The sequence below is a fragment of the Pseudorca crassidens genome, chromosome 19 (assembly GCF_039906515.1).
Source record: "Pseudorca crassidens isolate mPseCra1 chromosome 19, mPseCra1.hap1, whole genome shotgun sequence".
NCBI lineage: Eukaryota > Metazoa > Chordata > Mammalia > Artiodactyla > Delphinidae > Pseudorca > Pseudorca crassidens.
The window spans coordinates 15,948,298-15,971,874 of NC_090314.1; the positions used below are offsets into that span (position 1 = coordinate 15,948,298).

At 54.4% G+C, this 23,577-nt stretch overlaps 1 protein-coding gene across 5 annotated transcripts in view; it reads left to right on the forward strand.

The window, feature by feature from the left end:
- The window catches only part of SLC43A2 (solute carrier family 43 member 2), a 42,417-nt gene extending 19,128 nt beyond the window's left edge, over window positions 1–23,289 (forward strand). For 3 of the 5 annotated variants that reach the window (XM_067714472.1, XM_067714473.1, XM_067714476.1), the window contains 10 exons: window positions 6,826–6,918; window positions 8,673–8,806; window positions 8,890–9,092; window positions 9,526–9,672; window positions 11,521–11,532; window positions 12,137–12,275; window positions 13,639–13,768; window positions 16,088–16,161; window positions 17,376–17,499; window positions 18,056–23,289. In XM_067714472.1, coding sequence (XP_067570573.1) covers window positions 6,826–6,918; window positions 8,673–8,806; window positions 8,890–9,092; window positions 9,526–9,672; window positions 11,521–11,532; window positions 12,137–12,275; window positions 13,639–13,768; window positions 16,088–16,161; window positions 17,376–17,499; window positions 18,056–18,217 — 1,218 coding nt within the window. In that variant the 3' untranslated portion in view covers window positions 18,218–23,289. The remainder of the gene's footprint in view (window positions 1–6,825; window positions 6,919–8,672; window positions 8,807–8,889; window positions 9,093–9,525; window positions 9,673–11,520; window positions 11,533–12,136; window positions 12,276–13,638; window positions 13,769–16,087; window positions 16,162–17,375; window positions 17,500–18,055) is intronic. The other 2 variants (XM_067714475.1, XM_067714474.1) reach the window with 2 other exon arrangements.
- Window positions 23,290–23,577: the final 288 nt, after the last annotated feature.

Consider the following 23,577-nt stretch of genomic DNA (forward strand, 5'->3'; position numbering starts at 1 on the left):
GAAAGGTGACCACAGGACCTTCTCCGGGCAGTGTGTGCTTGGAGCTGTTGGCTGGGAAGGGTTAGAAAAGAGGCTGGCTTTGCCGAGTCCGCTTGTCCAGACTGGCACCTGGATCCTGGCCTGTTCAGGTTGCACAGAGCTCTGCGTGTGTACCGCCGCCACCTGCAGACAAGGCTCACCTCTGGAAGGGGCCTGAGGACCAGAATGCCAGCCCCTCGCCCACCCGGCGCGGCACGCGGCTGCTCCCTGAGGACCCAGCTGGCGGGCTGGGGAGATCACTGATTTGGAAAGTCGGTGCCAGGTGGCTACACAGTGGCTCTTCTGTCCCGCCCGCCAGCAAGCCCCAGGCCTGAGTTGGGGGGCCCTGGGAACAGAGGCATCTTAAAGAGGGTCCTCCAAGGAGGACGGCCCACCCTCACCGTGCTGGAGCCTAGGCTTCTGGTGATTCTCATCCAGTAGCAGCCTCTGTGGCCAGCACTCCAGGGGAGGGGCCATCTGCAGCTGCTGTTTTCCCCTCTGGGAAGGTCACACAGCCTGTTTACAGTGCAGCCCAGGGGCTGAGAGAATGAGTCACCACCGGCTCACGCAGGGATGGCCTCCCCATGTGAGCCAGGCCAGCACGGAGGGCCGGTTCTGCCCGGCTGAGCCCCCTCCAGCCCTAGTCCTCCCCGAGGCAGCAGGGGTGGTGGTGGGAAGCACACAGAGCCCAGGAGGGGGCCTGCGCCCCCCACCTGCAAGTGCAGTTGTGAGCCCAGGGTCAGGAAGCCGCCCCTGCTGAGTGTTTTCCCCGCATCTGTCATTGCAGTTCAGCTACAGCTTCCTACTTGGCAGAAGACATGGTTCTTGCCCCTCCGCCCGACCTTCAAGCCGGTACTAGGGCACTCTGCTCAGTACTCAGCCACCACTCACTCTATCACCAGGGCTTCTGAGTGGCCATTATGTGCAGCTGAGGTCAGGCAGCAGCAGAAGGAGAGAGGAGGGAGGGAGGGAGGGAGGGTCATGTGGAGACCAGTGGGGGAGGAGACTCAGACAAGAAGATGAAACAAGAGAGAGTCTACAGCCAAATGCAAGTCCACCTGACAGTGTGGCCCTGGACCGTGGGGAGGTCGGCCAAGGAAGGTCAAGGGGAGAGAAGGAGGCAGGTAGGTCTAAAAGGAGCATCGGAAAGGATCTAAGAAATCTCTAGTGGGGAGAGCAAACAGAATGCTTAATAAGGGACGCAGAGAGGTGAGAGAGGCAAGGGTAATTGCCTTGGCTCCCCAAATCAAGTGTGTACCCTTCAAGGGCCATGTGAGTTTTCCAAGACACAGAGTAACCCAGTGGCTATGCACGTAAGCTTGACCTGCTTTGAATTCCAAATTTGACCCTTACCAGCTTGGGGGAGTCCCTTGACTTTTCTAATCCTAAAGTTTTGTACCATTAAGTGAGGGTAATAAGTGACACCTGGGACTTCCCTGGTGGCGCAGTGGTTAAGAATCTGCCTGCCAATGCCGGGGACACGGGTTCGAGCCCTGGTCTGGGAAGATCCCACATGCTGCGGAGCAGCTAAGCCCACGTGCCACAACTACTGAGCCCGCGTGCCACAACTACTTAAGCCCATGCACCTAGAGCCCGTGCTCTGCAACAAAGAGAAGCCATCGCAATGAGAAGCCCACGCACTTCAACGAAGAGTAGCCCCTGCTCGCTGCAACCAGAGAAAGCCTGCGTGCAGCAACAAAGACCCAACACAGCCAAAAATAAATAAATGAATAAGTTTATTTTTTTAAAAAAGTGACACCTATCTGGTAAGGATGTTTTGAGGGCTTTTAGGATAATAATAGTTGCTATTATAATAATAATGCTATTATATGATTTAGTATATTAACGTAACTATGTTACATTATTATACAACTTAATAATAAGGAAAAATCCTCTGATCGAGCTGCTCCTGGGCACAGCAAATGGGGGAAATTTCCTCTGGCAGGCATGACAGCTTTGGGAGGAAGGGAAGGAAGTAGCTTAAAGGATAAAACACAATTAGTATTAACGTATGAAAAATAATTAATGCCCCCAGGGAAACCTTCTTGTCTCCTGTGCTTGCTATTTTGTGACCACACATTTGACTACTGCCAGGATGTTTATGCTTTGGGTTTCGCTGGTCAGGGTCATCCTTGATACTGTTTTCAGAGAGATTTCATCTGACACAAATGTTAGGTAGTCCCTAAAAGCTGAAACAGACTTTGACTACTTATTTAAGCACTTATATTGGTTAAAAAAAAAAAACCCACCATGAACTAAGAAGTTAAAGGCCAAACTAGGAAAACATACCTACAGTATATGGACAAACAGTGAGGGTCTTTAATATATAAAGAGCCTATGCCAAATCAATATGAACAAATTAACATCCTCATAGGAAGAAAGGACAATAGGAATATAAATGACTGATTTTAAAAACCATAGAAAAAATGTTCAAAGTCATTAACAATCAATAAATGTAAGTTTTTTCAATTTCAATTGGTATAAGTTTTCTGGAAGGCAGTTTGGCACAGAGTATCACAAAAACTTAAAAATGTGTATTCCCTTTTGCCAAATGATTCTACTTTTGGGAATTTACCTTAAGGAAATCATAGCTATATGCATGTATGTTTATCTTCAAGGATGTTCATTAAAATGTTATTTATGATAAAAATGAAAAGGGCTCTGAGAACATCAGAGAAATGGTTGCATAAATTATAGACCATCCAGAAAAGGAAATACCGGACAGTTGTTACAAATTATGTTGAAGATGAATACTAAATTACAAAATATTTATAATATATCAAGTAAAAAAAGAAAAAGTTTATAAAATAATATGTAGCATATGATCCCAGTTTGGTTACAAAGCTATAGGTATTTATGGGAAAAAGATTGAAAGGAAATATATCAAAATGGTAACATGGCTATATCAGGGGAATTTTTATTTCATTCTTTACGTGTACTTTGTTCCAGATGTTTTACAATGGACACGCATTGCTCTTCTAATCAGGAAAAATAATCGTAATTTAAATACAAGATGTACATGTTGGTAAGAAGACTGCATAGCGTGGTTTGCCCTGAGGCTCTGTACACCCTAGGAATGGCCCTGCTGACTAAAATAACATGTTAGAGAGGAGAATTTTCAGGGTGTTGCAAAGAATGTTCCAGGCAGGGAGAGGCAGGGAAGCAAGGAGGGCAGCTGGAGGTTACTGCCCTTTTCCAGGCATGAGGGCAAGTGTCTCATCCAGGACCAGATGTCAAGTCAGTCTCCTCTCCCAGCTTCCCGTTCTTGCCTGTCCTGGATCCCGTTCTGGGGAGAAGACTCCAGAAGATGAGGTCAGAGTTGCCCACTAGCCCCAAGCCCCTGTTGTTCTGTTCTAGCTTGGGTTAGGGTAGAAGGAAAAGGGCTACCTAGCAAGCAGTCTGCTCTTCAGAAGTATCCCCTCGCCCTGTCAAAAAGTTGGGGGCACTCTTTTTACCCAGAGGTGACAACTGCAACAAAAGGGTTTCCTGGCTTGACTGCACCGAGTGGCTTCTGTCCTCCATCTGCTCTTCTGGTTGGGTTCTAAGCCCTCTTTGACCCCTTTCACATGCCCTGTGGAGGCTGGAGTGGCATCCCAGGCTAGAACAGTTTCCTCTTTCCTTACAAGCAGAACTAATCTTTGGATTCTCCCTGGGGCAGATGTGGCCCCAGAAATGCCTGAGGCTGCCTTGCTGGAGTAGCCAGCGTGGCACAGCCCAAATATGTGAGCTCAGAACCGAGGCATGTCCTCTGAACCACAGCATACCTGGGAGGCAGGTGTGCAAAGAGTGAGGTTGTGCACCTTTAGTGCTCACTCGGATGTGCCTGGGCCCCCATGAGCACGTCACATTTCCTCTGTCTTTGCCTGGGGGAGTTTCCATATGCTCCTTCTCTCCCTCTGACCCTCTCTGAGAAGACTGAGTTGACACAGGGGCTGGAAGAAGAGATCTTTGTGTGCTGGGGCTTCTTCGGGTAGGCTGGAGAGCCACCCTGGCTTCATGCCGTAGGATGGCTTTGTTGGCCGTACACTATAGATTAATTCATGTTCCTTTTAAATCCTGGGATCCCAAAACATCTCAAGTCTCTTATTCATGTTTTTTTTTTTTCTTAACAGTGATACTGAGACATAATTCACATACCATACAATTTACCTAAAGTATACAGTTCAATGGTTTTTAGTTTATTTATAGAGTTACACAGTCATCACCAGAATCCATCATATCACCCCAAATCACATCTCTGTACCCATCAGCATTTCTCCCTATTCCTCCCAGCTTCTTCCACCCCAGCCCTAGGCGACCCCTCATCTGTTCTCTGTCTCTATGGATTTGCCTGTTCTGGACATTTCATATGAATGGAATCGTACAATTTTGTGCTCTTTCATGACTGGTTCTTTCACTTAGCATAATGTTTTCAGGGTTTATCCATGTTGTGTTGATAGCATGTATCGATACTTCATTTGTTTTTGTGGCTGAATGATATTCCATTGTGTGAATGTACCACATTTTGCTTATCCAGTCATTGATGGGCATGGAGGTTGTTTCCACTTTTTGTATATTATAAAGAATGGGGACTTCCCTGGCAGGCCAGTGGTTAAGACTCTGCGCTTCCACTGCACGGGGTGTGGGTTCAGTCCCTGGTCGGGGAACTGAGATCCTGCATGCCACAAGGTACAGCCAAAAAAACCAAAAACACTGCTAGAAACATTCATGTACACATGGGCATATATTTTCATCCCTCTTGGGTATATATATACCTAGGAGTGAAATTTCTGGGTCATATGGTAGCTCTGTGTTTAATTGAGGAACTGCCAGTGTTCTCCAAAGTGGCTGTATACCATTTTACATTCCTACCAGTAGTGTAGGAGGGTTCTCATTCCTCTGTATCAGCACCAGCGTTTGTTATTATGTGTTGTGTTTTTTTTTTTAATTATTATTATAACCACCCTAGGGGGTATGAAGCAGTATCTCATTGTAGTTTTAATTTGCATTTCCCTATGATTAATGATATTGAGTATCTTTTCATAAGGTTATTGGCCATCTGTATGTCTTCTCTGGAGAAATGTCTATTCAGAAATGTCTATTTGCCCATTTTTTAAAATAAATTTATTTTATTTTATTATTATCATTATTATTTTTTTGGCTACGTTGGGTCTTCACTGCTGCGCGCAGGCTTTCTCTAGTTGAGGTGAGCGGGGGCTACTCTTCGTTATGGTGCACCGGCTTCTCATTGCGGTGGCTTCTCTTGTTGCGGAGCACGGGCTCTAGGCATGCGGGCTTCAGTAGCTGTAGCACACAGGTTTCAGTAGTTGTGGCGCGTGGGTTTCAGTAGTTGTGACTCGCGGGCTCTAGAGTGCAGGCTCAGTAGCTGTGGTGCACGGGCTTAGTTGCTCCGCGGCATGTGGGATCTTCCTGGACCAGGGCTCCAACCCGTGTCCCCGGCATTGGCAGGCGGATTCTTAACCACTGTGCCACCAGGGAAGCCCTATTTGCCCATTTTAAAAATGGTTATATGTGGTTTTTTTTTTACTGAGTTGTAGGAGTTCTTTATACACTGCAGATACAGGTGCCCTATCAGATAGCTGATTTGTACAAATTTTCTCTCTTCTGTGCCTCTGTTCGTTTTCTTGATGGTGTCTTTGAAGCACATTTTAAATTTTGATGATGCCCCTCCTTCATTTTTAATTGTGGTCAGAACAGGCAGAAATGATGAGGGGCAGGTAAATAAACACATTCAAACGGCCTCCGTTCAGCAAAAGCAGATTAGCTTGCGGGCAGCCATCACGTGGTCTGTGTTTGATAAAACCCCAAAATGATTGCAGACAAAGGGGGAGGGGAACATATATTAGGTCCATAGAAACACCTGAGTTCAGTGAAACAGGTTGGCAGATCCAGGGAGCGATTCTCAATGCCAGGGACCTTGTGGGTGTGGCTGGGAAACCTTCAGTACGCGGTACGAGCGCCCCTGAGGTTAGCAAGAGCAGCCAGGACTGCCGTTTGAGGAGGATGCGCTTTGCCCCATGTCTGTTTGGATCCATGACCGAGTTGCCATATTATACCATGTCTGGATTTGTATGGAATCACTGGGGGTTTTAGCTTCGCAGTCGTGTTGGACGGGCCCAGAGCAAGCTGCTGTGAGATGGGAAGAGCGGCCTCACAGGGAAGAGAGCCTGAGCCTCCCTTGCCGTTGCTCTTTCCAGATGGAAAAGGGGAAAGCCCTCCTTGGACCTAGAAATTCAGACGCAGGACTTCCGGGCCAGCCCCCTCATCCGCCCTGGGGGCTATAGAATTCTGATTGGCACCTTCCAGAGACCTACTCTTCTCAGCAAGAAAAGCAGCCTTTGCTGACATCTGGTCCTTCTGGGACACGGATATTTTTATTTATAAAATGATCTCATCCTCAAATAGATTCTTATTCCTAACAGGCTTGCTCCCTTTGAGGGTTGCCTCAGGCTCCCAGCTGTGCTTGCTGGCATCTTCCTGTAACCCTGCAAAGGCAGAAGGACCTGGCCTGTGCCGGAGAAGAGAGGAGGGATGCTTGCCAACCAGGAAGTCTACCAGCTCTGTCTTCATGTGCAGAGTCTGAGTTCTGTATTACTCTCCTCCCTTCCTTTATCAACCTCAGTCTGGGAAGAGAAAACTTTCAATTAGCTGCGATTACCCCTGGACCGATGCCCCCGTGAATCACACGGGGAGGAGAGTAGATAAGAAATGGTACCTGAGGATGTCATGATTCTTTCTTCCCCTCCTCTTTCATCCGTCCCCTGTCTGTTCTCTCAGCAGAAGTCTCCCTTGCTTCTTATCTTTCAGCTGCCCAACATGTTTGGTGACCTTCGGTCCACGTTTATTGCCTTGATGATTGGATCCTATGCCTCCTCAGCAGTCACCTTCCCAGGAGTCAAGGTGAGCGTGTGTACCAGTGTCTGAGCAGAGGCCTCCTTTAAGCCTCCTTCAGCGCTCCCAGAAGAGGGAAGTCATTGCGGGTGCTGGGGCCCCCCCTTCCGCCAAGCCCCATCTGGGGGCAGGATGCACCTGGGCAGCATGGGGGTAAGAAAAGAAACCTGGGGCTTCCCTAGTGGCGCAGCGGTTGAGAGTCCACCTGCCGATGCAGGGGACACGGGTTCATGCCCCGATCCGGGAAGATCCCACGTGCCGCGGAGCAGCTGGACCCGTGAGCCATGGCCGCTGAGCCTCCGCGACGGGAGAGGCCACAACAGTGAGAGGCCCGCGTACCACAAAAAAAAAACAAAAAAAAACTGCTGTGCGTGGGGCGGGGTGGGGGGGTTGGGGGAGGGGCAGGGGGGTGGGAAATCCAAGCATATCACTGCAAGGTGTGACTGAAGGCTGCCTTTGCGTCTCAGGCCTGGGGACAGAAAGGGGGTGAGTGTTTGTCCCCAGGCCTGAGCTAACTCTAGTCCCCCCACCCCCAGGCCTGTTGCTGTTAGGCTATATTGCTCCCCGCTGCCAGAGCGCTGCTCGCAGCCAAGTTGGTTCAGCTGTTTCCCTCCCAGGCAGGATTCTGAGCCCGTGGAAGTCACACAGGGTCAGGATGGAGCAAACACCTCACTGTTCATCAGTCCCAGTTCCTGCTCCCAATCCTGTTGCTCCTGAAAGGGCTTCAGAAGGGGCTTCTCCCTTCTGTGGCACCAGCACCACATAAATCCCCTTTGCTGAGAGGTCCAAGAGGGAGAGGCCATAGGGCAAGAGGAGGAGGAGTCACAGAAGGCGTGGGCCAGGGGCTTCCCTGGGGATCCAGTGGTGAAGACTCCACGCTTCCACTGCAGGGGGCACGGGTTCGATCCCTGGTCAGGTAACTAAGATCCTGCGTGCCACACAGCGCAGCCAAAAAACAAAAAGACGTAGGCCGGCCGCCTGGACTTCGAGGCGCTTGCAGGGGCTGGGGCCAGACGTCTGGATTTTAGGGGTCCTCGAGTTCCTGGAGTGCAGAGGAGCCTACAGGTTCCCCCTCCTCCTCTTCTCCGTGTCTAACTGCTGGTCCCCTCCCTGGGTAGCTGGGCTGCTGTCTGGCACTACTCTGGGGACTCTTGTGCTGGAAATCAATGGCGATAATGACATTAACAGGCTTGCAGGCTTCTCACCTGCCAGGCCCTGTGCTGAGCCCTCTACCCGCTTGACCCCCACCTTGACACCATGAGGGTACATGCCAGTGTCACACCCATTTCACAGAGGAGCAAAGCGAGACTTCCAGCTGTTCATTCCTTGAGTATTTTTCTGGCCCCTACCGTGTGTATGCTTCAGGGTACTAGAGAAACATCAGTGGACGAGGCTGGAGGTTCCTCAGGGAGCTGGCCTAGTAACAGATGAGGAAATGAATCAAGAAGTCAAAAACCTCAGCCAGGGCTGTTCACTGTGAGCCAGTGATGTGACAGTGATGGGTGGTCTGGGAGGGCCTCTCCAAGGAGATGACATTTGGTCCAAGCTGGAGGCATTTGGTCCAGGGCGAGCTAAGATTATTGGAATGCAGGTGCCTGACGACCAAACACCCAGGCTGATGGGGCCATGCCTCCCCTCGCAGCTGAGCGCAGGGAGAGCAGGACTGCTGGGTGCCCCTACCCGCTGCCCGCTCCAGCTTCCCTCTGCTAACTCTGCCCTCCGCCCTGCCCTGACTCCAACCGCTACCCCGTTGTGCCTCTCAGGTCATCTACGACTTCGGTGCCTCCTTCATCGTCATGCTCGTGGTCTGGGCCGGCTGCTCCGGGCTGGTTTTCCTCAACTGCTTCTTTAACTGGCCCCTGGAGCCCTTCCCAGGCCCAGAGGACATGGACTACACGTAAGTGGATGTGCGGTCTGCTCCCACCCCTACGCCGGCGAGGGGCCCTGGCAGCGCGACAGACACTCTCCTGTGGCCTCTAGGGTGAAGATCAAGTTCAGCTGGCTGGGCTTCGACCACAAGATCACTGGGAAGCAGTTCTACAAGCAGGTGACCACGGTCGGGCGCCGCCTCAGCGTGGGCAGCTCCATGCGGAACGCCAAGGAGCAGGCGGCACTGCAGGAGGGCCACAAGCTGTGCCTGTCCACCGTCGACCTGGAGGTCAAGTGCCAGCCTGATGCCGCAGGTACCGCGTGCGGCCCCCACCTCCCAAGCCTGCCTGAGCCGTCAGCAGGGGCTCCTGAACCCACACCGCACCCCAGCAACAAGGAGGGGGAGGCCGGTCCAGATGTGGAAGCTGCAGCCCCCTCGGGGGGACCAGCTCCCGCCTAGGGCTTTGTGGGTACCATCTCCCTTAATCCCCATTTCATCCCCCAAAGAGCCGGTGGCACCATCCAGCCTGCCGTACAGACAAAGGGTCAGCGAGGCTGAGGGTCTCACCCAGCTTGTTTCGTACGGCTGGGTGACCTGACTCTGCGTCCAGCCGTCCACCTCATCCAGCATGATTTGGTCGGCAAAGCAGGGCTGTCAGCCCCATGCGCCCAGCCCCTGGGTGGCGGGTGCGCCGTGGCCACGGCGGTACCGCCCGCTTCTCCCTGAGCACCCTCTTCTCCCCGCAGCGGCCCCCTCGTTCATGCAGAGCGTGTTCAGCCCCATCCTGCTGCTCAGCCTGGTCACCATGTGCGTCACCCAGCTGCGCCTCATCTTCTACATGGGCGCCATGAACAACATCCTCCAGTTCCTGGTCAGCGGCGACCAGGACGCAGGTAGGTGGCCTCCAGGCCCCGGGGCACAGCCCATGAGCGGTGGCCACTCCTGCCCGCCTGAGGTTCAGCCCCCTGCCCGGCTGGGCTGGACCAGCAGGGCCGTGAGATGGCAGAGTCCAAGGGCCTGATTGTGTGTCAGAGCCGTTTCATCACGGCCGGGCCCAACTGTCCTTTCATGTCCCCGTCAGAGTTTCCCGGTTTAGGAGGGAGGAGAGGACTAAAATAACTACGTGTGTTTGGGGTGTGGGGGTGTGTTTTTTGTTGCCTGAGGGGGACGGTTGACGTGTGTGTTCGTAAATTAAAACACGGCACAGAGCGCGGTACTCCACCTGAGAGCCTGTTGAAAGGCTATCTGTCAAACCCAACGCCAGGAATTCTCCGGGAAACCGCAGGGGTGCCGCGTGGAGAGGCCGGGGGCCGAGCTGGGGGCTGGGCTACTGCGGCTGGAGACTGGGGCTCCTGGGCCTGCACAGGATCTGTGCCCTGAACCGGGAAGCAGAGCCAGGTGGAGCCTTCCTCGTGGGTAATCCAGTCCAGGCTTGTTACTTCTGGTAAACAGAACTGATAACCCACCTGCCACTTTTCCAAGAGAACACACAAGCTGATGAGAGGTTTTGATTCTACAAAGAAAGTCATTACCTCCTCAGGGCCTGAGCTGAGTCAGCTTTAGTTATCCCTAAGCGGGACAAACACATCTGGTAAATCCTTTTTATTGGCTGTCTCATTGGTGTGCAATGTTTGGGTTGGTTCCCCCCCCCACCCCCCGCCCCCGGGAAGATCTGCCAGGCACTGTACATTTTTAAAGAGGATGAGAAACCTGGCCTTAGCAAAAGGGGAAGGTGACAAAGAGGCACAGATAGTGCAGGTGCTACTCCAAAATGGGTGTTCGGACGTGAAGCAATGTGGAAAAATCCTATCACGCGCCCTCGCAAAAATTTGTAGCAAATGCAAAGATAGGAAGAAAAAGCACCTGTTTAGCTTTGTCTCGTCCAATGATATTCCCCTAGATTTCTACCCCAGGAACCTTTTATTATGTAACATTCATTAAAATCTGTGTGCCACGCTTTGGGGAGAGATGACCTCGCGTGTCTCTTTGCCCTCTATTGTAAACCCTGAGGCCCAGACAGGTGGAGACTCTGACGGGTACAGAGAAGGGCCCTCACTGGCCCTTGGAAGGCAAATCTCCCTGCCGCTGAGTCATGGCCTTTTACTCTCTGAGAACTCTTGCTGCTCAAGAGGCATTTTTTCCATCTGTTTCCCGCATTCAAAAAGCCAATTTCAAGAAGTAGAGGAAGTTGGGCCAGGAAATTCGGTCTGCAGCTGACAGGGCATTGGTTTTCCCCATCCTGCTCCTCTGAGCAGTTGTGCCTGACATCACACACACACACACACACACACACGCACGCACACACACATGTCTGGCTATCAGGGTCAGGGGGCCGGTAGGTGGATGGGAGACCAGCGCTGGCTAGTGAGATACTTGGGCTGGGTGTGGGGTAGATTCTTTGCCCTCGGAGGGAACAAGGGCAACGAGGCCCAGGTTCTGCCAGGTCTTCTGCACCCGCACTGCTTCCCCATCACGGTCCCCCGCAAACACCACAGGCCTGATTTACCAGCCCGCTTGTGACGAGGCACCAGCTGCACATGAGTGAGGCCCCAGCCGGCAGGAAAACGTCTGCAGACACCCGCGCTGGGCACTCTTGAGAGTCGGGGCTTGGTGGGAAATGGCGTGTGAGCTGGGCCCAGAGCTAGTCTGCCTCCGTGCCCCATCCCCCTGTAATAACCTGTGACATTTCTGCTGCTGACCTCACTCCTCTCTGCTTTTTCACTTTTGCTTTCTTGATGCAGTGATGGCTACCGGTAAGCCAGTGGGGGTGGGGGACGGGGGATCATCAGGGAACACATGACATCCTCTCCTAGCCGGTCTCTGTTCAACTGAGAAACACCTCTCCTTGAACTCCAGACGTCCCTCTCGGCCAGACCTGTGTTTGGGGGTGGGGCGGTCAACATTCAGCTTCTGTTTGTCTGAGAAATCCCATCATAATTTTAAGGCTCTTTGAAGATTGAAGCCCTTACGTCAGTGCCCTTGTGAGTGGTGCCTTCCTGGTATATTTCTAGAGGCAGAAAACTGACGGCCAGTCACACACAAAACCTCAGTCCCAGGCATTGGTAATTTTGTGGTTCCCAAAGTCAGAGAGACTTCCTGGAGCTTCTGGGGGAAGTCACTGTGACATACTGGATTTCGTTAGCCGTTTCTTGGAAATAGGCGAGGACTTTGGAGAAAAGAAAAGGGTGGCTTTGATTTCAGAGGTTAAGGTCTCCGGGCTCCCCTCATGACCCACAGTGACAAGGGGGCGGTTCTGGAGAAGATCCCAGAAGGGCTTGTGGGGTCACAGACTCTGCCCAGCGCCCACCCCAGGCCTCTGCCGGCAGCCCCCGTGACCCAGCCCGTCTTTATCCTCAGTGGGCCTCTACACCTCCATCTTCGGTGTGCTCCAGCTGCTCTGCCTGCTGACAGCCCCCGTCATTGGCTACATCATGGACTGGAGGCTGAAGGAGTGTGAAGATGGCCCTGAGGAGCCCGAGGAGAAAGACGCCAACCAGTGCGTAGGCGGAGCTCGTGCCCCGGGCCCAGGCCCCCAGAGGGAGAAGCCCACCGGTCAGGTGTTAGGCAGCATCAGGGTGGGTGGGTTAGGTTTTAAAGTTAGCAAGAGAGGCGAAAGAGGGCTGTGCTCAAAGCTGCTCTTGCCCGCGCTCAGCTCAGCACACATTTTGGTCTGTTGCTTCTGTAAGGAAAGTTTTTTGTATGCAAAAGTTGGGGAGGCACGGAGCTCGAAGAGAGGAGGAGAGAAACCAGAGGAAGGTCTGTGCAGACAGCTATCAAACATCCTGCTTTTAGGGCTGCTCTGCGGTCCTTAGCACACTTAGTACACCGGCAGACATCCTCAGAGTGGTCCTGCTTGCCTGCAAGGTCTGCTCCACTGGGTGTGAGTAGTAAACGGCTCTAACCTTAATACATGTCAATAGATCTGTTTATGACTGTGAGAATTAAGCAAGGGACCGGAGCCCTACTTTACAGAAGGGTTGGGCTCTAAGATCAGAGGATGAGTTAAATGCTGTCTTCTCTGACTCCACCTTAGTACAATAAGCTCCTCTTTACTGTATCAGGCCCTGTGCCAAGCCCTTAATGCACAACATCTCAGGTAAGCCTCCCAGCACCTCGATGAGTTAGACCCATTTTGCAGATGAGGGGACTGAAGCTAGGCGTCTGAGTGGCTTGCCTGAGGTCACATAGGGAGAAAGTGGTGGGTCTGGGCCTCCCTGCACATCTCTGAGCCCTTGGATGTCATACAGTTGTCCGTGGGGTATCTTTGTGGGTGTTGAGGCTGGAATCAGTAATAGTGAATTCACAGGGAAATAATTACAGAGAATGTTCTGTTATGTAGGTCAGGTCCTACAGCCAGAAGGCTGTTGGTGCCCATTCCAGTTCCATCTGCCGCATACCCGTTTCTCCTTCGCCCCTTCCTGCCGCCCAAGGAGAAATCCACTCACTCCCTTTTTTGGCTTATTATCTGGCTTAGTGTCAGCTCCCTGCAGGATTCAGGTGAAGTTGGAGCCAGTAGTGAAGGAGGCTTTGCCACATCCTGACCTGGGTGCACTCTCCTCCTCCCTCCCCATCATCGGACCTCAGTCTTCGCCGAAGCAGCGCAGGGTGTTGACGCCCGTCTCCTCGTGCCTTCTCGCGTCCGACCTCTCCACTGAGGTTGACGCTCCGCGCTCAGTCCAGGGGGTGCAGTGGGGAGTGTCCCTCGTGCTGGTCTAGCCCCCACAGTCCCTAGCACATGCTTGCGGGTGGTCTCTGAGTCTTGCGCTGTCCACAAGCTGTGACTCCCGGGACCTGGCTTCCTGGGAGAGCCCATCCTCCAGGCAGCCCCCAGCTCTGGTGTGTGCTCTGCGTTTCCACAGAGGTGAGAAGAAGAAGAGGCGGGACCGGCAGATCCAGAAGATCACCAACGCCATGCGGGCCTTCGCCTTCACAAACCTGCTGCTCGTGGGCTTTGGGGTGACTTGCCTCATTCCCAACCTGCCTCTACAGGTGGGTATGGGGAGAGGGAGAAGCCAGGTGGGGTATGGGGTGATGAGACTGAAAGGTGCGTGATGTCTCATGGGGGAGAGAACAGTGCTCGCTCAGCAAAGAGAACAGTGACTTTTCATTTGTTTAATTCAACCAACCAACCTATCAACCGGCCCGCTGTGATTTACCAAAGGGCCCCCTACCTGCCAGGCTCTGTACATGCGTGATGCTGGGAGCAAGGTGTAAAGGAAACTCAGATTGCCTTTCACAGAAGACTCTTCTCTATGAAAGTACATCATTCTTCTCGGTCTTTAGGCGTCTTACATACCACGAGTACCATCATCTTACCGTTTCTGGAACCACGTGGTGTAGTTGTGTGGCTGCTCGCTTTGCATGCGCTCGAACAGCTGAAGTCTGATGTCCAAAGAACTCTGGCTAGTCTGTGGCGTTGGTGGGAACGTCTGCTCCTCCAGTACAGGGGAGCAAGACCGACGATCCCTTGGCATCTGGGTTCAAAAGTTTAATTCCTTCTCACAAGATTTCCAGTGCCTTTGGAACCTGACTTTTGGCAGAGAGTTTGAGAAAGGTAGATTTCGTTACCTGCCTGGCTCCACCCTTAGGTCCACAGAAGTGTTCTAGTTCTAATCCCCAAATGTATGAACTTGGAAGGGACAAAAGTGATGGCATTGCTTCCAGATGGGTGTGACCCAAGTCCAGATGGTATCTTGGACCAGGTCCAGGAGGAAAGCAAGAGTCCCTTCCTACAAGTGGCCGCACGTAGAAGTTCATTGAACGCCCAGGTGTGCACCACCCACAGGTGCTACCATGTGTTTGTGCCGACACCGTGTGCAGCCAGAGTAAACCATGGGAGGCCCTACCGGTTCCAGATGGGAGTATTGCTGCATCCCTGGTGCCCTCCCGGCCTCCTGGTGGTGGCCCTCTCCGCAAGACCGGCAGACCCTTGCCCTGACCACCCTTGTCCAGTCGCGGGGCAATGCTCAGTGAGGACAGTCATCTGCTTTGTGTTTTAGCCAGTTCTTATTGAAAGGCAAGTTGTGAAAAGGCAGCAAGGCATTTGGAGTAGAAGGCAGAGCCCGCCGAGGGACGGGTGCACGTTCAGGCACAGCCCTCTCGCAGCACCGCAGGAGCAGCCCTCGCCGCCTCCACTGCCCACATTCCCGGAAACGGGCCTTGGCCGCTGAGCCCGATGGCAGGGCTGTGTGCAAAGAGCAAACAAAGGGTCCTGGGAGCAAAGGAGACAGCTCGTGGCTCTAAGGAATCGTTAACAAGTGCTTGCTAAGCTTGCCAAGCTTGCCAGCAGTGACCTTTCCTCAGGAAAGCAGAGCTAGAGGGGAGAGGGACAGCCATCTACCAGTAGGGCCTGGGTGGCCAGGCAGGGAGACCTGGGCACAGTCCTCAGGTCCGCGAAGGCAGGAGTGGTGATTAGTGACCTCCTGCTTAGTGCTATGTCCATACGTACACTTAAGAGCAGACTCTAGATGGGGGCGGGATGGGGGGAGCCCTGGGTTTTAGTGTTTGCCAATTTCCACGGTGCAAGTGCTCTCGTCGTGGCTGATATCAGCCAATACGGTGTCACCAGCCGTGGAGTTGGAAAGAGACACAGTAACACACCATCATACGATATTTACAGTAGAGCAAAAAACCTTAAGAGCAGGAATTCCCTGGTGGTCCAGCAGTCAGGACTCCGCGCTTTCGCTGCTGAGGGCGCAAGTTCAGTCCCTGGTTGATCCTGCAAGCTGTGCGGTGCAGCTAAAACTAAAAAAATAAAAAAATTTTGGAAAAAACAAAATACCTTAAGAGCACGGCTAATGGTAAAACAGAATAAAATAATTAGGATGTGCTGGGTTTTGAGTATTCATTAACTTTGTTTTCAACGTACAGTTGACCCCTGAACAACACAAGTGGCATGGGTCCACTCGTACTCAGATGGTTTTCAATGGTAAATACTAAGTACCACGTGATCCGTGGGTGGTTGAATCCGAGGATACAGAACTGTGGGTACAGAGGGCCGACTCTAAGTTATATGTGGACTGTTGGCTGCGTGGAGGGTCGGCACCCCTAGCCCCCGTGTTGTTTAAGGGTCAACTGTAATTTGTTGAATTGTATGTTTGTTACAGTTGAACTGTTAGTAGTGACTGTGTTTAACTTAAAATCGGCTCAGAATTCTTGGCAGTGCAGGAGTTGGCCCTGGAAAGCTGGCACAAGCTGACTCCAGGGCACCAGTACTCCCACCACTCAGGACCCCAGGAGCTGTGGGGCAAGGGGACAAGGTGAGGCCCTCCATGTCTCTTGCTCAACACTCTGCTCTCCCTCCCTCAGATCCTCTCCTTCATCCTGCACACGATTGTGCGAGGATTCATCCACTCTGCCGTCGGGGGCCTCTATGCCGCTGTGTAAGTCCTGGGAGCTGTGGGTGGCCTGGTGGCCGAGGGTAAGGGAATGACCTGAGGGAGGTTCCTGGTGGGACTGAGGGCCTGAAGGGGGCCATCTTGCTCACTTGGGGTTCATCCTCTGGCCTTAGGTACCAGGGCTTCTGTTGGGTGTGTCAGGGGAAGGCCATACCTGGCAGGAGCAGGTCAGTGGGCAGACAGTTGGGTGCCCACAAGCCTTGGCATTTAACACGAAGTCAGTTCCCCCAGCCAAGGTGCCGCTCGTTGTTGCTGCGCAGCCGGGTTCTGAGGCTGCCTCTGGCTGCTCATGGGAAGGGCAGGGGGGTGGGTTCTAGCTGCCCACAGCTCAACGGTGATCTTCCAGTGGGCTTCAGCGGCGGCAGTGACGTGACTAACTGAGCCCAGGATGTGCCTGACAGATCCCACCCAGGGCCTCAGAGGGCTGGTTCTGTCCACAGCCTTCTTAGGCCTTGGCTAAAGTGAAACCTGCCTCCTTTTCCAAGAGGCCACACGTGCCTAAGGAACCATAGTCGTTCCTTCTCCTTGGGCCGGGCCTCGGCTCACACACTGGAACGCAAACGCCATCCACTGTCTCCCTCCGACCAAAGACTAGCACGTTCCTCCAGCCGTTCCTTGCTAGGAGTCCCTTCTCACCTCTGGGGCCACGATGCCTGGCGTGGCCCCAGAATTCTGGCAGAATCTGGCTAAGGTTTTGCCAGAACTCTCTCCCTCTCTCAACAGTATCCCATGGGGGTCATTCCAGGTCTGCCCGTTCCACCCCCACCTACCCCCCGGGCCTGGAGGAAGTTGTGGCTGCCCTGGCAGAGTCTGAGGGCCTCGTCCGAGGGCTGTGATGCTATGTTTCCGTGATTACACAACGCTCCTCTGGAAGAGGGTGCAGCCAGGCCGGGCCCAGCCTCCGACCTGCCCGCTGGGCCCGGCTCACAGGCTGCAGACTCCGGCTGGCACCGCACCTCCCACTTGGCTTGGCCAGACACCCCCGGGCCCCGGGGCCTCACGCTGGTCCAAAAGACAAATTCGCTTTGCAGAACTGCTCAGCAGAAAGCGGTCCAGGGATGCACACCCCATTCCCACCTCTTCTCTGCCACCGGAGGTGCAGCCTGGGGGCACCAGCACCTGGGGCCAGGCTGCGAACGAGCATGTGGGAAGCCGGAGCATGGCCCCCTGTGGTGACAGGTTCTCTACTGCCCCGGCAGGTACCCCTCCACGCAGTTTGGCAGCCTCACAGGCCTGCAGTCCCTGGTCAGTGCACTCTTCGCTCTCCTGCAGCAGCCCCTGTTTCTGGCTATGATGGGTCCCCTCCAAGGAGACCCCCTGTGGGTAAGAAGGATCGCGGGGCAGAGGGCTATGGGCATCCGCCCCACTCTGCTGGTTGGGAGCTGGGAGGCATCACTCGGGGGCTTCTAGAACCCCGGGACAGGCAGTTTGGAACTTTGGTTAGGATCAATTCAGGAACCCCTTGTGAATGGGCAGGAGGGACAAGAGGAGAAGAGTGTCCTTTCTGGACCTGATTTTGGGGTAAATCGAACCAAGTTGCTGTCCCTGCTCCTCCTGCCAAAGGCCCAGATTCTTAACCAGGTGCTTTGAGCTTGTCCCAATCCCCCCCCCCCCCCCAGAGATTCAGATCAGTACAGTATGGTGGCCCGGCCCGTGGACAGCTGGGGAATTCTGTTGCTGGAATGTGGAACGACGGGACCTCCAACCTCTTGAAACTCCTTGTTTGTTTTTCCTCTCCTCTCCTGTGACCTTCTCCCCATTCCCAAACCTGAGAGCGAGGAAGGGGCTGGAACTGGGCTCTGCAAAGACCACAGCCCCTGCCTGCTGCCTCCCTCCCCCGCCCTTGGTGGCGACTCGACTCTCATCCCTGCCTCCCCAGGTGAACGTGGGGCTGCTTGTCCTGAGCATGCTGGGCTTCTGCCTTCCCCTCTACCTCATCTGCTACCGGCGCCAGCTGGAGAGGCAGCTGCAGCAGAAGAGGGAAGACGACAAGCTTTTCCTCAAGCTCAACGGCTCATCCAACCGGGAGGCTTTTGTGTAGTGCCCACCACCTCGGAACTGTGGCGTCCCGCCCTTGCTTCAGTGACTCAGCGGTGTCCTCCCCACCCCAGAGGACCTCCACGCACCCCTAGGATCCTGTCCTGCACCATGTTGGAGTCCTCGCTCCCTCCCAGGGCCCTGGTCCTGCCTCGGAGCTCTGCGGCGGAAGGATGGGAGAGGGCCCGGTCAGGCGCTTCTCCTGCTGGAAGCAGAGGCGCTCTGGACTTCGCTCAGCCACCCTCGAGGGGCCCTGGAGCCTCGGGGCTCCGTGGTGCCTGCAGGAGCCGACAGGAGGACCCCGGGCAGGCAGGCCCTCTCCCCCCAGCGTGTCGAGATTCCGCCTCTTGCCAAAGCAGAGGAGTCTGCCGTCTACTGCCCACCACCTGCCCCTCGGCTGCATGTCCACCAGCCACGCATGCTGAGGACAAAGGCTTGCACTGTCTGTACCCGCCTCGCCTGGCCCCTCACCTCCTCCCCCGGCCAGTCTGAGCTGCCTGAGGAAGGAAGGACCCGCTTCCTGTTGTTGGTGCTAACTCCTTTGTGATTCCAGCCCCCTGTGGCCTGTCCTCCTGTTCGAGGCCTGTGGAGAAGGCCCCCTGGCTTAAAGCCTGGGGAGGGGATGGAGGGCTGGATGGTCACATGTGGCTCAGGAGCTGTGGTCAGGGCCGAGCAGCAGTCCCTTCCCTCCTCCCTGAGGGCCTGAGCCGGGGGCATGTCTCCACTGCCACCCTCTGTCCAGTCTGTGACCTGAAGGGAATTAAAGGGGCACCACACACAAACACACGCATGCGCGCGTGCGCGCGCACGGAAGCGCGCACACACACGCACACACACATACACACAGCTGTTTTCGTGGGGGTGGAAGTGAAGATGTGGCTGACAGACGGAGGTCCAGGCCCGGGTGGGAAGGTGGATTTGTGAGAGACCTAGGGGTGTGTGTGCATGTGGGTTGTGCGCGCGTGTCCTGTGCATGAGAGATGTGTGTGGGATGGGGGTGGGACGTGGGCGCTGGGGGTCTGCCCTTATCCTCCCGGAGACACCCCGGAGCCAGCCAGGCCCGCAGCAAGCCCAGCGCCCAGGAGCCAGCCCCGCTCAGGTTTGGGAGCTTGTCCCAGGCTGCAGGGCCACAGCGCCCCCTGCTGGCAGACTTTCCAAGGGCCCTGGAGCTGTTTATGCGGGCGAGGCCCCGTTTCCTCTGCCAGGCGGGCCTGGCTTGCCAACCCACCCACCTTGACTGTCCTCAGAAATGTGTCTGAGGCTTCCTGGGAGCTCTGAGAGGGGTGGGTTGATTTTTAGGTGAATTGTTTTGGTGGTTGGTTTTTTTTTTTCCCCCCCCTTTTAAGTTTTATCAGACTCCTTTTTATAAAGCAATAAATCCATTTTCCTCCTGGTAAGGGATGCCCCTTCTAGCATATCAGTTAATGACTACATGTGCCTGTTTTGAGCTTGAGAAGAAAAGGCAAGACAAGATTTTCTGCCCCAGTCGTACCCAGCGACTCACCGTCTCTCTGGGTGTGATTGCTGTCTCGGGAGGGGCAGTGGGCCAGGAAAAGACCTTCCTCCCCCGCCCCACCCCCAAACAAATGGGGCTTGTGCAGACACCTTAGAAGTGTGGCCATCCCCTCCTCTGCTGCTTATCCCAGCCCGACAGGCTAATCCTGACCCCCTTTCATCCCTGCTCAGACTTCCTGTCACCAGTCAACCATGCTGAGGGTTCCTCCTAAGTTCAGGACACAGGGTGACCCCAGGAGAGCCGCAGGCTCAAAGAGAGCAGAGGCGGGATGTGGCGGAGGAACGGGTGGCAACAGGAAGGGGCAGGGGCAGGCCCAGGCCCGAGCCCTTTGAATGCACCCACTCAGATACTCAAAAGCAAATATTTGTTTTAAACAGACATTTTTTTAAAAAAAGAGAGAGCCTGAGATCAACATTTCCCAAAGCATTCCTCAGCATGCTCGTTCTGTGAGATGTTAAGGTCATTCTCATGTTTTAAAACAGCATTATAGTCAGATTCGGGAAATGTTGAGATAAGGTCAGATGAGCGGCACTGATGGGCTGTGCCTCTCCGGGGGGGTGTGGTCTGTGACTAAGGGATGGCTTTAACCATCACAGCCGTCCTCCACATGGGGCCCAATGACCACGAGCAGCAGGAGCTCTCGGGTGCTGGTTAATAACAGCCTCTGGGCCTTGCCTCTGACCTAGAGGGAAACCGAAGTCTACACTTTGCTAAGCCCCACCTGGTGGTTCTGGCGCCCGCCCCCCCAACATTTGAGACCTACTGACAAAGGAGTGCAGTTTGGGGAAGCGCTGACTAGCAAGGGCCCTTCCAGCTGGGAGATATGTTGAGCTTGTACAGACATGGCCTGTGCTGTTGCCAGCAGGGCCCAGCCCAGCCAAAGTGGGAGCTGCGGCCTCTCTCTCCCACCCACGTGCAGGGTGTGTGCACTTTGGGGGAAGAAGCAGGCGTTAAGAAACCAGAGTTCAGGGTGGGAGATAGTCTAGGACCAATAGTGCATGGGGATTAGAGGCATGAAAATGGGAGCAGGGTACCAGCTGGGTTGGGGACCACAGGTGCCCCCCCACTCCCTTGCCTGTCATTTTGCTCTGACTGTACAGGGTTGATGGGTTACATATTTTCCCATTACCATCACTGGATCATGCTAACAAGCCAGGAGTTCATACTACCCTCCCTAATTTACAGCTGGAAAAATTGAGGCCCAGGGAGGTGGAGTAACTTGCTCAAGGTGAGAGCCAGGACTCATATGTGGTTCTTATCCTCTAAGTCAGGACATTCCATTCAGAGCAGCAGCCCCAGGAGCCACCAGGCCTTGAGATCAGGGCGAAACAGCCTAAGGGAAGCAAACACAGGCGAGGTGTCTGTTTCTTGGAGCCAAGAGCTTCCTTGGAGAGAGTGGGGTGAGCTCTACTTAGTAGAGTCATCTTGGCCCTAGAGGCCGATGGTAGCTTGGGGGAGCAAGTTTCTGGTCTCCCCAACCCTTGAGAGGAGTGCCCTGGGGTGGAGCAGGGACCACATGGCCTCGGCCCTCCATCTTCGTCGTCCTCCTCCAGGCTTCAGGTGGGAAGGAGCTGGAAGTCGTGCCCAGCCCTGCGGGCTCAATCAGAGTGAAGAGCGCGGCCAGGCTGGGCTCAGGAGCACGGCCCCGAGCCCCGCTCCTCTCTAGCCTCCCTGTTCTTGAGTCCAGGTGATCCTTTGTGGTTAGCTTCCTCCGAGCCCTCCTGGCCTCTGCCTGTGGCTCTCGCTACCTGGGCCTGTACTAGGGAAGTTTCCCACCCTCGTAAAGGCCATAGATGGGGCTGCAGGTTGTGAGTTCCGTTCTGTTTCTTTTTATTCCTCTTGTACCTGGTGTCAGCCTGGTGAAAACTTCTCCTCAAGCCCTCCTTGTCCTGGCCCTGGGATGTGCAGTGTGAGGAGGGCATCCCGCTGCCCTGTGCCCCAAGCACACTGAAAATGGGGAGCCATCCAGTATTGGGGGTACATGTGCAGGACTGTCCCAGACAGCGGCACAAAAAGCCCAGTGGAGTTTTCGATGCATTTGCACATCAGCCTGCATGAATTTAAACAGATACCACCGGGGGCAGGTGAGGCTGTGGACCCCCTATGGTAAGGGGCTCCTGTCGGAGAACTCTGAGAAGTCTTCTCAGCAGAGTCAGGCTTCCGGGGCTGTTTAATACGGTGCATTCTCGTGGGCTCTGGGACAGTAAGGTGCCTTATCTGTGGGGTTAGGATTAGGAGCCCAGGACCCCCAAAGTGAAGGGATGGGTTTTCCACAGGCTGCAGCGCTCCCCTGGGGTGGGGGTGGGGTCAGGGTGAGCCGGAGGGCTCTGGAAGCCTGTCCCACCCAGGCCCTGCCTCATGCCGAGTCCTGGGGTGAGGACCTGGTGTCCGGAAGGAGGTGCAACGTCCTCCACGTGGGTGGCCCGCCGCAAAGCAAACCTCTCCCGCCGCTGGCACACAACCACCGCCTGGGCCCTTGGTCTCTGCAGGCAGCATGTCCAGCCCCGAAGTTAGTCTTTCTCAGCCTCCCAGGCAGATCCAAGACCAAACCAGGGCCTCTGGCCGCTCCCAGCCCCTCAACCCTTCCCAGAGCGAGACCATCTCCCTGTGCTGAGGAGGCTGTGAGGGAAGGGCAGAGGTCAGGGGCCCCACCGCACATACTATCTCGTGACCTGAAGCAAGTCTTGAGCCTCAGTTTCCTCATCTGTAAAATGGCAATAATACTCTCCCCGGGAGGCTAGGTGGACATGGACGTCAAGCAGTCGCACATTGTTGCACCTGGCACTTCATAGGCACTTAACAAGCGATAGCGTTATTTTTATGACCCTGGAGGAATGCAGAGAGCACAGGGGATGAGGACCACCCACACCCACCCTCCCCCGCCCATATAACGGGACAGCCCTGTGGCCAAGTAAAGGAAGTGAGGTCTGTTTCTGCTGACCCCTACCCCTCTCAGAACCCCCTCTCTAAGCAAAAGCCTTAAGCAGTTGTCCCCTTGTTCACTTTTACGTTTTTCACATTTTGTTAAGAGACTTGGCCAAAGCTTCTCGAGCTAACCTCTAACGGGGGGATATCCGGGCACTCTTGACAGTTTCATGCTGAGGTGGGTGACTCAGAGCACGGCTTGTAGGCAGTACCTCCATGCCACCTCCTCGTGAAACTGGCTGTGCCTCTGTGTGTGCGTGTGTGCACACGTGTGTCGAAGTCTGAGGTGTGTTCCAGGCACGTCAGGTGGGAATGTGTTTGGAGGAGTGTGGGGGAGCTTGTCTGTGTGCCTGTCTACCTGGACGAAGAGGGAGAGGGTCTCACGTCGCTGAATCCCTTTTGGTGGCTGGAAGGGCCTAGGCAGGCCCCGTCCAAGGACCCAGCCCAGGCTCTCAGAGTGGTGCCTGAAGGGTTAACATGTTCCTGTGTCAACGAGGGTCAGTGCAGTGCCACTGACAGCTCAGGAGCTGAGCCTGGCTCTTCCCGGCCCTTTGCTCTTTCCAGCACCTGGATTACTTCCTGGCGCACAGTAAGCACTTAATAAATGTCTGCCGAAAATGGCTAAGAACTGCTTCCTCCTCGGCCCCTGTGTCTCTTTCTAAGTCACTCATCCGCTTGCCACTTGTCTCTTGCCTGTCACTTGTCTGAGACGTGCTCCCTGACCCCCACTCTCCGCTACGTTGCACTCATTGCGGCCCAGCCTTGCTGGTGGGCCAGCTTTCAGCAGAGCTGGGGAAGGGACAGAGGAAGGAGCCTCTTGGGTGGGAAGCCCAAGGCTGCTGGGAATTCTGGTTCTAAGGTGGGCGCTCATCCTTGCCCCTTTTCTTTTGTCCTAATTCAGTGGTCATGGGCACACCTGCTCC